Source organism: Brienomyrus brachyistius, chromosome 15 (assembly GCF_023856365.1).
Source record: "Brienomyrus brachyistius isolate T26 chromosome 15, BBRACH_0.4, whole genome shotgun sequence".
NCBI lineage: Eukaryota > Metazoa > Chordata > Actinopteri > Osteoglossiformes > Mormyridae > Brienomyrus > Brienomyrus brachyistius.
Window position 1 is genome coordinate 22,185,422 of NC_064547.1, and position 13,664 is coordinate 22,199,085.

A 13,664-nucleotide genomic window follows, 5' to 3' on the forward strand; every position below is an offset into this window, starting at 1 on the left:
AACGAAAAACCAGGTAGAAGATGGGAGGAACATTCTAATGCCAGAGATGACCGTCAACCAGCAGTGCCTTATAAATCGAAGGATGACCTCAAGTGACCTTCGAAAAGAATAGGAAACGTTAAGTGGTGTGACGTGTTCTGCTAGGACTATTCATAACAGGCTCCTAGAAGCAGGACTGAAGACCCACAAGGCAAGGAAGGAGCCCTTCGGGCTTATTTTACAGACACATACCCATAAATTGAGGAATGAGTGAAACTAAAAATGTTGCTCTGGTCCCAAATTTTTCCAGAGCTGTATAAGAAATCCATACTCTGTAAGACCCCCCCGTATGACATTATTACTCCCAGAGGTTGCACAGACATGACAAGAAAAGTGCCTGCGGCCTGCCCCACTAACCAGTTTCAGCTTCCCAGCATCCTCCTGATCACCTGACCATTTCTGCTTCTGGGAGTCGTGTGACGGGTGCCTTTCAGCGGGGGAAGTCTTCTACCACTCACCACACCATCTTTATACCATCCCTCTGACCTGGTAGCTGCTAACTTTGCTTCTACCTCCTTGTACTGTAGCTCTTATATTGCATCTGTCTCCTATACACAAAGGTATTTGACCCGTTGTGGTCCGTTTGGTTCTTGTAGCGTTCTTAATGTTTTCTGTCTTGTTTAATAGATACCCATTTGTCCTGAGCCGCCAGTGGGTCGTCCGCATCCTCTGTTTCCTGCCTGCATGATGCCTCGCCCTCGAGTTCATGACAGAAAGTGTCTGACCAAGGGTTCTAGATGGATAAATGTACATGATGGAAAGATCAAGGGGGAGAAACATTCTAGGTCACAAAATTTAAGTGTATTTATAGCAATGATATGTGTCACACGGTCCAAACCCAATCAGGGAGGTATCAGCTCCTCCTATGCCAGTGTGCTGTACTGAAAAAGCAAGAATAATTTTAACCGGAAACTTTGGTCAAGGTTTAATCTCTCAGCGGCTTCACATGGAAGCAGCTATAGAAATGGGGATAATTCAGATGACAACCTAGAACACACATTCGAAGATGGGCGATTGACATACTGATGCCACTTGGCTCAGAATGAGCCCGTGAGTCTTTGTGGACCTGAAATGCATCACTAAATTCCGATTCTATATTTTTGACCATTTCATGATGCTTCCGCTGTGGTAGAGGATCTTCGGCATGAAGCCGATTCTCAACCAAAAACATCCACACGAAAACAGATGTGCATAAATGAATACATAAATCAGGGCAGATGACAGGCCTTTGGTTAACGTCTCCCGGTCCATTCCAATCCACATGATTGACGCATTTCACCGAGCTGTGACTCAACGGCCATGACCAGAGGGAAGCGAGGTCACAGAACGGTCATGTCGAGGCCTCGGAGCATGAAAATGAACTCCCAGCCGAAACCTCAGGCTGAAAATAAATGTTTCAGGTCCTACAAGCCACCCTTTAACCAGCTCAAGGCCTTACCATTGTCAAAAAGCCAGCATCCCAAACTCTGTCAACTGAATGACATTTCTTAACTCCTCTTAATAACCCAATTACTCACAAGCAATTCAATTACCAATTTAGGTTTGGGAAAAAAACTGATGAGACAAAGTGACTGCAGGTCCTGTGCCGGTTAAAACTAGACTTCACTTTAACGATTTTTCAGTCGGCATATATTAGCCATTTAATTGCAACTAATTCCAATTTCTGAGAAATGGGCTGGAAGGAAAACCAGCTGGATCTCTACGTATTTGCTGAAAGGTCTAATTAATGTCTAAAGTTTAAGATCTGTTTAAAGCAGGCTACATTTCCACAGAGCCTGGGTCATCATGAGCGTCGCGCGTGACAGAATAGGTCTGACATTTATCTTGCAGATAAATCTGGATACAGCTGCCTCTCTCTCTCTCTTCTGTGTGGTACAGGTGTTTGTTGCTGCCAACACGCTTCAACCAATCAGCGTTTCTTACTTTTTACACCAACAGCTTTCCTTAAACCCTTTATTGACAAAATAAAAAAAAAAGTCAACTCTTCTTTTCTACAGAGATATCTGTAGCCTTATATAACAACAACAAACGATGATGTGATCGAATTCCATCAACCAATTATAACTTAAGATACATTCTCACCATACATTAAAGCTAACAAAAATAAAGGAATTCAAAAATTCTCTTTTAAAAGCTAAAATCCGCCTGATGGTGGAAACAACAAAAATAAAGTCCCTTTTATAAGTATATTTTACTTAATTTATAGATTTATGAGGATTGTTTTCACACATTTAACCTTCACACAGGAACAGTAATCTAACTGAAGAAAAGTTGTAACCCAAAATGTCTTATTTTTAGGCCAAAAAAAAAATACAAGTGAAATCTGACGTGCAGCTTCCCCAGCCGCTTCTCTCGTTACCTCTCCACACTTGCCCGCCAGTGCAGCTGCGTCCGCTCTGGGCCTCAACCTCCCGCCCCAATGGGCCTCAGGACGCCTTGTGACAGTGCCAGTCGAGGAAGGGCATCCCAGCAGCCAGGCGGGCCGCGGGCCCCAGGAAGGACGGCGGCACATGGCGCAGACAGGGCCGGGGCAATGTCACTCCACCAGGGGCAAACAAGGAGAGCATGAAGCTCTGGGTCTTCTCCGGTGCAGCCAGGCAATGAGCAACTGGGCAAGAGCAGAACCTCCAGTTAGTGTCTTAGACTGGGAAAGACCAGTGGACTATAGGGCACAAGTATTATTATTATATATAAGCAGTAATGCTGTGTACACCTATACCAGAGTGTCCAGAAAACCTCAATAAAATTACCTATTTCAGCATGACAAAGAACATCTTAAATACCAATGATCTAATTGCCAACCAACATCATTTTTACAAACATTTAATAGTTACCATTTTTGTTAAAAAAAAAAAAAGACGGTACAAAAAACCGACTAATGATTTACCAGGAATTAATATTCGCATCAATTTCAAATATTTCTCTGACATAATCAGGCACTCGTTAAGGTGGGGGCACTGGGGTACAGGTGCATATATATCCATGTGTTCTGAATACGTGGTTGGAAGATGGGTGGGATTATCTACCTAAATCTATATAAAGCATCTACAAGTAACGGTAAATAAACAATGTATTTAAACCGACAGCTTTGTCTCGGCGTGATGCATCCCACTCACAGCTCGCTAAAACGCTAGACGTTTAGAGTCGACTCCTAATAACTTTAATTTCCGCACGGAGCCTTTATCTGAATGCTGCGTGAAAAAGACCCTGCTGTTAGGGAAATTAAGAGGAGCACGACATTAATGAAATGGACCTTATCTTAAATCAGAAAAACGGAAAACACCCATCGCCGTGTTAATGGGAAACGAGCAAGTGGACCCAAGCTGGAATCTGGGAAATAGGCTGCACCCTTTAACTGCAATCAATACGTCCGGCGGAACCCGGCTTGACAGGGGACTAATCTCATCGCGTCCTCCCTCATTAGAGCTGCCCCCCCCATCCCCATCCGCTCCCTTCCACACAGCATAGCCTACCTCCCCCATGGTCCCCTGCTTGCGCTGACCCTCCAGCGGGGAGTGGTGTGGGCGGTGGGGATGCAGGGGCAGGTGGGGGGCTGGCCGCTGGGGCCTGGCCAACACGACCCACCCCCAGGAGTTCCGGCGCTGTGGCATCTCTGCCCACAGAGTCCAGCTGCACGGAGGAGGACGGTGGCAGCAATCAGAGCCTTTTACACACACTGTTAAAGAGCAGGCAAGGTGCCACGGGTTTGGCACCCTCAGCTAGCCACGGCCTCAGTGTGATGCACAGATCACCCCCGACACCAGCTGCTATTGCAGAGCCAATCAGATAAACACACAAGCCTCAAAGAGGGAAAAAAAACACACAGAAATATGTTTGATCACGACTAACAGTAAGCGGGGGGGGGGGGGGGGGGGCAGTATGTGGCTTATTGGGTCGGGATGCTGTGTCTGTCATCAGAAGGTCACCAGTTCAATTCCCAGTGCAAGTGTCTGTTAAATGTACTGCTGCCGCTGCTACTCGGCGTATCTCCGCGGCGACCTGATGGCCAGCAGGTCACATGATAAGAGAACCAAGTCCTTACCGACGCCTCGTCTCCACGGTTCTTGTTCTGGTTTGCTTCCGTCTTGGGCTCTGCGTTCCTTGCGCTCCCAGCAGCTGTGGATCCCCGCTCCGGGTCTCCACGCTGCACCGACTCCTTACACTGCAGAGCCCCGAAAGGATTCGCCAGCATCGCCTGAGTTTGAACAAACACCACCATGCAGGGTCTATGACAGAGGAGGAAGTCCTGACAGATGAAGCAGCTCCTTCGCCTGCTTCCCCCGTCCCCAGCTAATTAATCTAATTATGCAAAAAGTTTCATTATGCAAATTCCCCTGATGCTTCTCAGTGTTTCTATGATTAAATGACTAAGTCATAATCAGATTCAACAAAATGTCTGAAGACTGACATGTGCATCAAGCTCCAGACTCCTTTTGTTCACTAACCATAAAGTCCCCTGAGAGGAAAATGGATCTTTAAGTTTTACTCGGCTACCAAGTCTAGCAGTCAGGCAGAACCAAGACGGCCTTGGAGAGCTGAACACGCCACTGCCATGGGGCTAATATGTCACTGCTGAAGGTTTCAGCTGTATGTTTCTGGGGCATTGATTGTGTGTGTGTGTGTGAATGGACCCCTGCAATGGACCAGTCCTGAGTATACTGGGGATCAGAGGTTAGCTGTTATGAAGATGGATGGATGGATGGACGGACGGGATGTGGAGGACACCATCGCTCTGTGTGTTCACCGGACCTTATCAAACACAAGTTCGGGGTGGAGGAGTGGTATAACAAATGCAGCGAGCGGTGAGCTGAGCACACCTGGGCCGTCCTGGTGACTTCAGTGATGTCGATGACCTCAAGATCTGGGAGGTCAGTGATGTCGTCCTCTGCTCTCACTATGCAGGTCTCCTGTGACGGGAGGGAGGGGAGGACGGACGGACGGACGGACGGACGGAGGGACGGACACATGAGCTCAGGGTAAAGTGAACGTTCAAAGGTCAAATTCAAGAAAAAATTGCCACTTCGGATGAAAATAAGCATTAAAAGGAAAACAAAAGTAGATGTCCGGCACTCAAGAACATTAAGTGTGTAAATCTATTTTAGTACAGAATTTCCAAAAAAAAAGTGAGATGCTCTGGGATTTTTGTGATAATGTGGCTTTAAAACTGATTCATAGCCCTAATTTACGCGAGTGCCAGGCATTTCCTGTTCCTCATAAAGTACCTTGGAAAAGTCACAAAACACATTTCTTGTAACAGGTACAGAATGGAGCAAAAACAAATGCAAGCATCCGACAGTGACCCACTGCAGACAGTCTGCATTCCACGTTCATTATCCAAATCAGCAGCGCATGAACATCAGCCCTAAAGATTCTAAACATTCTGAACATCATTCTAAAGATGCCCATATATGACCCCCCCCCCGCAGGGCTGACGGCACCCGTTCTGCACTGTCTCAGCAGGAAGCGTTTAACTGCCAGTTTTAACCAGGATCGTCTTCGTGATTGACACAGAGCTGCAGGGCCCACTGCAGCGGAGCCCAGCCCAGAACCTGGACTCTAAAGCGAGATCGTTGGTCTGCCAGCGGGAAGGCCGCACCCTTTGTGTGCCAGGCCCGGACCGGGCGCCCTCATGCGTCCTCGGTCCACCGGGAGAGTCCCAACGGCGCCCAACATCACAAGGTCCCGTCGCCAGATAGAGGGTCACTGGATTGAACTGTACGGAGATCTGGAAATGACAGACATACTTCACTGTAATTCTTAGAGACACAATTAGGCATCATGAGAATCACTTAGAGAATGGGGTATCCAGAGGCCTGTTGGGGAATGGCAGCCACTGACGTGCTGGCTGTCTGCGGCTGGGCACTGGAAGGCATGGCCCTCAGTCATCAGGGCAGTGTGGATGTAGACATCCTCCTCAGTTTGGGTGTCGCAGAGGAAGACGCGCAGGATGTCCTTCTGGTAGCTGTGGATGATGGCCACTAGAGGGTGCTCACAACACAACTTCTGGAAGTAACTGATAGAGCTCTTGCTCCAGCTACCCTGCGATAAGAAGAGACACAAACTCAAGTCCACACAGAACCACAAAGGGACTGGAAGCAGCAAGGGGTTTGCTACATTATGACAATCCACTCGACGGCAAATACACGCAACACTGGGACACAAGACCCCATAAGGTCCAGCACTGTGGCTACGTGCGAAGCACTACGGTCTCACGCCTCAATGGTTGAGGGTCCAAAGTGATATATAAGCAAACAGTACATTACAAACATAAGTCCACTCCACTGTGATTAGAGTGTGCATGTTCTCTGTGTGCTGCATGTAATTTCCCTGGGTATCTCGCTTTCATCTCAGCCCAAAAATATATCTCTGAATCAACTGTAGTGTGTGACTGCGCGTGTCTGCGCTGTGATGGACAGGCACCCCAGACAGGGTGTCCCTGTACAGCACCATCGTCCTCCCGGCTCACCGCTAACCTGCACTGAATAAGTGGCTGGAAGCTGCGTAGATGTAACTATGGCTCTGGTCACTTCAATCTCCCATTATTTTGTTACTTCAACTATTTAAATTTACTTGTTTGTTTTTTTTCTTTGTGCTGTTCCCTGGAAAGGGGTTTCGGCTCAGGCGAATACGTAGCCTGTCCTGAGATCTGATCGGCTGCCTGAGGCGCATGAGGACGCGTGGAATTCTGCGACGTCTGCAGCTCTTACACCGACGGGCTGCACCTCGATCAGCGATGAAAGGACCGCTTGGGCCGGCAACTCCGAGTAGCAGGACCTCGAAGAAACACGAAAAGGCAACTGGCACTTTATCAGAGGTGGAAATTTAATTCTGCATATTCTGTCAATTTTCCCGTTACCTTTAAGCTAATATGTATTATAATTACAGACGTCGGCAGATTATTTAAACAGGCATCATTAGAGGATTTTAAACAGGAATGCTAAATTTTGGACATTCGCCTCATTACATTAACTTTTATTGAAAGCTTACTTCCTGATAGTTACCTTTCTTTATTTTCAGTCTAACAAAAAGTGCACGTGCTTTATAAATAAAAAGGTATATATAAACCTTTACAGGAGAAATATATGCAGGCACTGTGAGAGTCTGTAATACGTACTTGAGGAGTTTCAGGTTCCTCCAATCCACGGTATTAAGGTCTCCATAATCCACGTAGTAGACCTCAACCTGGCTATCATTCAGGACCCTGTGGATGATCACCCGGTAGAACCACACATCCCGCAGGGCCAGGCAACAAACCTGGCCGGGTCGCACGAAGCTCCGCGGCAGCCGATACCGCTCAGAGACCTCAGGGCATGTGTAGCAGGTCCTGAGGACACCACAAAAAAAAGATTACGGCTACCAATTCGTCCGATGCACCGCAGGCTAGCAAGAAACACAATGACACCAAGGTTCCTTTACTAAGCTGGTGACACCAAGGATTCTTCAGATTGACACCTCATCTCAATCATCATGTTCTCTAGTGCCCTGCTCTCTGGGGTCCCGTCAAAGCGGATGAAGAAGTGGTTAGGAGACTCCACCCTCTCAACCAGCACGGCCACTAGCGCCCTCTCCTGCCAGCAGGGGGCAGGGCGCAGCTTCTGGTCACGCAGGGCGTCCAGGGGCACTGCACCTCCACCGTTTGGGGGTAGTGGCATGACTGGGAATATGTCAACCATCTGAACGTGGATCCACACAAACATATAAAACATTAGTGATTATGTTACCAAAGCTGACAGGCTAATGAGGTCCAGCAATACCTCACCTGATGAAAACTCTTTCTGGTAACTTTGAAGGTGGCCTCATCCTCCGTAACGTCAGAGGACAGTTGCCTATCACCATGTTTCTCCTCCCAAGGAGACTCCCCACAGTAGGAGTAGTTGCTTTTAGAGAGTTTTAAATCCTCCGCAGGCTCAACTGCATTGACGCCTTTAACTTCCTCTCTCCCTGGCAAAGACACGCACGGGCACGACTGAGACAGATCACACATTCTTTGGGCCACTAATGGAAGTATAGTTTGAGACTTGCTAATAGATTGAGTATGTTTGGGTGGAAGAACCTGAACTGTTGTGTCTTTGTTGGACGTCCGTGATGATCCAATGGTTCCCCTCCTTGCCGTATGCAGGCTTCAGGTAGAGGGTGTCACTCAGAGCCTCCACCATCTCTGTCATACTCAAGAAACCACACTGGGCCATGGGTAGGTTCTCCCCAAACATCTTCTAAAGTAAGTTCAAAGCAGATGTGAGTACCAACAAAATATAGTCCAGTACTTCAAAACAAAATTAATACATAATTACAATAATTAATGCAATGTGCTGTTTTCACCAGCTATTGTTATAGAGCTTCTGTGAAGTTGTGTGTTTTACCTTGAACTCTCCAGGAAGCTCATGTATAGATATTCCATCACTTCTCTGAGCAACAACCTGAAAAAGAACTTTACACTGCATTACCTGAAAAACCTAGGATTTCTTACTGACCAGGGACCTGCCATTTTAGTCCTCCACCCACTAGGGGTCGACACAGCTTCCGACAAACTGTTTAGCAATTATGCTACTAAGGCATCTGCCTCTTTAAAAATCAGTCATCGTTAATTAACTAATCAGTTAATCGGCTGTGTGTATGTCTATTCACAGTTTTCTACAGAAGATACTGTGCCAACTCAGACTGTAGGCTTGACCCGTTGTAAACTTTTAGTAGGGGCACAATGTGTACTCAACATTTCACAGAGACAACAAACAAGAAGGAACCGTAAAATGGGGCTGAGACAATATTTCAAAACATTCTGTTTTAATGAAGCTGTTTTTGTATTCTTCTTCTTAATGATGCTGTAATGCATCACAACACACCCATGTGAAGCACCTTAGGCGGACTCTGTTGTGAAAGGCGCTATATAAAAACAAACTGAATTGAACTGAATAAGCACGTCAGCATGAGGAAAATTATACTGTCACGCACTGTGTACAACACATTGAGATAGATGGATAGATGGACAGAAAGATAAAGATGGATAGATGGATGGAATTCATTGATCCTCACTAGAAATATGACAGTACTTTCGTTTTCTTGCTAGCATCATTATTAATAAATGCACTGGTTTCACTGGTAAGCTTTCATCATGCCGTTCATGGCAGAACAAGTGAAATCGCACACAAGTGGTGATTTGTGCAAAACAAAAAACATGCATAAGAGAGAAACATCGAACGTTTCCATGGAGCCCTTAGTAACAAGAGACACACAGTCAGGTGTTTCAGCTCGACTTCCTGTTTTTGCAGGTCAATGGCATTTCCTGCAATGCTGACTTCCCCATATTCAGCTGAAATCATCCACCCATTTCTATCATTATTGTGAATATAGAAGTATGTGATACTACAGGATAAAGTAGTTCACTTTACTCGTAGAAAAATATTAGTGCTGATGTAAAACTAAATCACAGATATAAGCCGTATTTGTTTCACTCATTGGCTAATTATAAGGCATACGAGTTTATAATTAACAATGTACCTCCGCTATGATGACTGCTGAAAACCTGGGGTGAATCTCAATATGCATACTTCACTGTTTTTGTGCTCTGGTGTGCCCGATTCGCATCATCTTCCACTGCGAAGACCAGTTCCAATACTCAAGAACAGAAGAACAGCGGACGGTAAAAATCTCCGGATGTTGGTCTTGCTCCGCCCCAAATATCAAGGATACATTGTTGCATCCTCGCTGAACGAGACCAATCCCATGATTCGTTGCTCCCCAACTTTGTTCCAGGAAGGCAAGTTGGCAAGACCGGCCTCGCCAAGACCGCAAGTACGATCGTAACGTTCTTAGTATTGAGATTCACCCCTGGAGTCAGAATGCTAAAATCCGGCTTGACAGCCATAATCATCACATGGTCAAGTAGGAAATCCAGGCAAGAGGACAGACAGTCCTGGGCCCGGTACTGACCTGGCGCAGCTTGTCCTTCAGCTCTGGCCTGACAGCACCACCTGCCCCACACTCAAGGATCTCACTCTTAAGCTGCTCCTCCAGCTATGTAAAATATACCATCAATGACCGTCAACAACAGGACACACACCCTACGTTCTACAATGGCCTGTCCCTCCTGCTCTCCTGCATGTTCCACTTTTTATATTTAATAATCTGCTTAATTACTACCTTCACTACCTTCCTGCCGATTCCCGCTCCACTTAGCCAATAATAAGCACTTACAGTTCATCCAAAGTAATCACGAGCAGACGGACCTTTTCGATGCAATTTTCAAGCGTCCTCTTCTCTTGGTGAGGATCTCCCAGCGAGACACTGGGACCCCTTTTATTTAGAAGAACCGATCCGCTTGCCCAGTTACTCAACAGCCTGGATTTATCCTTAGCCACTAGAATTAATAGGAAAGGACCTTAACTTAAAAAAAAAATGCCCAAAAGTCAAACAAATCATGAAAATCAACTTCAAATCAAAATCAAATTCAGCTGCTGATCAACAAACTCGGATTTAAATACATATCAAACTTGCGCACACCTGAGTCCTGTGTGGTTTTGGCTGTCAGTCCTTGCTGTAGTCCAGGCGATGTCCATTTCTGGGCGCAATTCAAAGATCCGCTATCACTCCTAAGTGATATCAGCGATCCCTTCCTGCCCTGCTCGATGGCTACGAGGTCTACGGCTGCCGCCAGCATCTCCGCGATTGAATAGAAGCCATAGTGCATCACCTGCAGCGGCCGACCGAAGCGTTTAAGGAAACAAGCCTCCAGTTCGGACAGCATGACCGGCCCTTGAGAGAGCAGCTGTCGCAGCTGACTGCGCAACTGCGCAGGAATGGCGGGGGGTGCCTGGCCGCGACGGGGCAGGGCCTGCGCTTGCTGCGCATGGCGATGGTAGTCAGGCCTAATGTAAACCCTCCTCGCAGACTCCTTAGGGTCGCGCTGCTTTGCTACCAGCTGTTCGATGCCTTTGGTGCTATCATTGCTGACGGCTGCAAAATAAAGGGGGGGGGGGGGTAAATGGACCTCCCAGGCTGAGGCAGGCAGTACATAAGTTCCTTCTTACAACTGAAATCTATTTATAATGATGCTAAAGTGATTTGTTTCTCAAGCGATCAGTCTGCACCCCTACCAAATAAAGTCCATCTCTCCCATCTTTCTTCACTGTGACTTCCAGCTCTCCTTCGTCATATATGCTATTCTTACAACGATATTTCTGATAATTGCTTGGCATCCTTCTGTGAGCAGCAATCAGAGGTGGGTCATTCAGGTCCAGAGAAAAAAAATCCAGACCAAACTGTTGTTTCAACCATATAGTTGAGTATAAAAAGAGTCACAAAATCTTGGTCTGGACTTACACTCTCATGACCTTAACTATCCACCTCGGGCAGTACTACATTATAGAATACAAAGCAAGTTAACAAGCCTAACATACACTAGTGGCCAAAATCGTGGAAAAACTTCCAGTTCTAGAAACTGTAGAACTTTATTCATCTCTTGCTCCGGTTACTTATTTAATCATCCAATGTATGATATTTGTAAACAGATCTTTGACTGTTTATAAATATCATCGCCAATATTAGTGTTTTTTAAAATTGCAGTAATTTTTAAAGTGACGCCAAAAATGCATGTGCGTCCCCACAATTTTGGCCACCAGTGTAGATGCGCCCAGGCAGACTACATGCATCCGGATATGAGCAGATCGTTACCTTTCAGCAGCGTGGTGCCGTCTTCGGACCAGCTCAGTGCCACCACGTCCGGCATGTCCCGCACCATGTCTAACACATTACGGTAGCCCAGGGCCACGAGAGGCAGGGGGTGGCCTAGCATCTTCAGGTAGTCGCGCTTCAACTGCTCCAGGGCCAGGCCACCCTTAGCCGATACCAGGAGGGAGCGCACATCCTTCTTCAGCGCCTCAAGCAACTTCTCCTGCGCCATTCTGACTGCGGGTAAGAGACAGAAAGACCACTGAGAAATATGTAAAAGGGACAGACCGGATTTAAGCTTCGACTACAAAATAGCACATGTTCTCGTAGCTCTTTAAATTTTGTCTTTATTAAAGGATTTTAAAGTTACGATAAAGTTACGTTTCAAGATTACGTGTAGATTAAAACACGTCTCCAGGTCAGCGTCTACTAAAAACCTGATCAATACAGATACTAGATGGTCCTAACAACACTTGATCAATTTGCGATCTATGTGACGTAAAATCGTGGGTATTATAAGAATTATTAGCAATTCCGTACGTTTTATTTGTCACTGTTACGGGATTTGCTCGTAAATGACCCGTTAAAACTCACGCAGTAAATGAGCCACCAGGCTTTCGCTGAAAATAAAATAATTTCGCTTTACGCACTTTAAATCCCAGGTGCAAAAACAAACACTGAACCTGAGCAGTGTCCACTAAAATGCAGCGCTTTCTGAGACTGATTAGATATTAGCTTTGTAGGCGAGGCAATAGTTTAGGGGCAATGAAATCGCGCATTTAATGAGTAAAATGTAAAGGCAACCATGACATAAGTCGCCACGAACTTGATGCGCAACTTGCACCTTCCACGCGCTCATACTGTGCGCGTGGAGCGCGATCACGTGGTGCCGTCGGCCAACGGTGATTGGACGGGATCCATCAACAGGCATCCCAACCAGTACAGTATACTATTCCTGTATTTAAAAAACGGAAGTTACGTTTCTTATGTTACATGAGGGGTGTGCCTGCCATAGATAGTAACATGCTTTATGAATCTGTGCGACGTGTGTAGTAAAGATTAGAACTTCTGCAGAGATTGCTAGTTTTAATCTTAAAATTTAGAATGAATCGTTTTAACACTCGAAACAGACACCTAACCTCAGTTGGTGTAGGTGACCAGGCGCATGCGCTGTGTGCAGACTTATCTTGAATTGAAAATCTCAATTCAGCCAGTTGACCAAAGTTGGCAACCCCGCCATTCACTAAATGCCGAAATGTACTAAATTTACCTAGGGGGACTCCCCCGTTTGTAGAGATTCACTGTGTCATTCAATAAATTTAATTAACTGGTGGGTACTAACAGTCATGAACAAGTGAAAATCACAACCCACAATATGTGTCCGTTACGAATAATTATATATGGTTTAATTGTATTTTTTGTGCTCAATTACATTGTTAAATATTGTTTTGTAGAACTACACTGTTCTGTGTGATTTATGTCATTGCAGAGGCGCTCTGTGCTCCCCCACCTTCCACAGTTGTATTTATCATGTCACTGGAAGGTTACTTGTGTAAGTCTTGGTTGAGCCTACAAATCTACAAATATTAGCACTTATTAAAGTATCATTTTAGTAGTTAAATGTAAATATGAACTGCCCCCTTCCCTGCTGGTCCCTCCCAGCAGCCATTTCAGTGTGACACTCTTCCTGAAGGCCCCTAGCTTCATTTATAAAAGTGCTCATCCAACATACGTTTACAGCAGTTTGTGGTAGCCTTCCTCGTGAAACAGCGCCCTCTTCAGATGCATCAGGTAACAGGGCAGTTCTGTCACAGCCTAATAGCTATAAAAAAAAAGCAGTATTGATCATCTTTAACCTGTTATCTTTGGCCAGCCCCTGATTCACCTACGTCCTCCAGCTGGAGGAAGGACCTCTGTAGCAGATGCTCTTGGAGTTCTTTCTCATCTTCTCGGATCGCATG

The 13,664-nt window shown here is 45.9% G+C and overlaps 1 protein-coding gene across 1 annotated transcript; it reads right to left on the reverse strand.

Moving 5' to 3' along the window:
* Positions 1 to 1,995: 1,995 nt before the first annotated feature.
* tdrd5 (tudor domain containing 5) lies at positions 1,996 to 12,549 on the reverse strand. Its single transcript, XM_048976462.1, has 17 exons — positions 12,244 to 12,549; positions 11,707 to 11,940; positions 10,537 to 10,989; positions 10,263 to 10,393; positions 9,967 to 10,050; positions 8,400 to 8,456; positions 8,093 to 8,252; positions 7,799 to 7,980; positions 7,492 to 7,712; positions 7,154 to 7,363; positions 6,747 to 6,813; positions 5,878 to 6,078; positions 5,636 to 5,764; positions 4,857 to 4,946; positions 4,082 to 4,234; positions 3,513 to 3,669; positions 1,996 to 2,647 (listed from the first exon to the last, which is right to left on the reverse strand). The coding sequence occupies exons 2-17, from the start codon at positions 11,933 to 11,935 to the stop codon at positions 2,466 to 2,468; spliced, it is 2,706 nt and encodes a 901-aa protein (XP_048832419.1). The 5' UTR covers positions 11,936 to 11,940; positions 12,244 to 12,549; the 3' UTR covers positions 1,996 to 2,465.
* Positions 12,550 to 13,664: the final 1,115 nt, after the last annotated feature.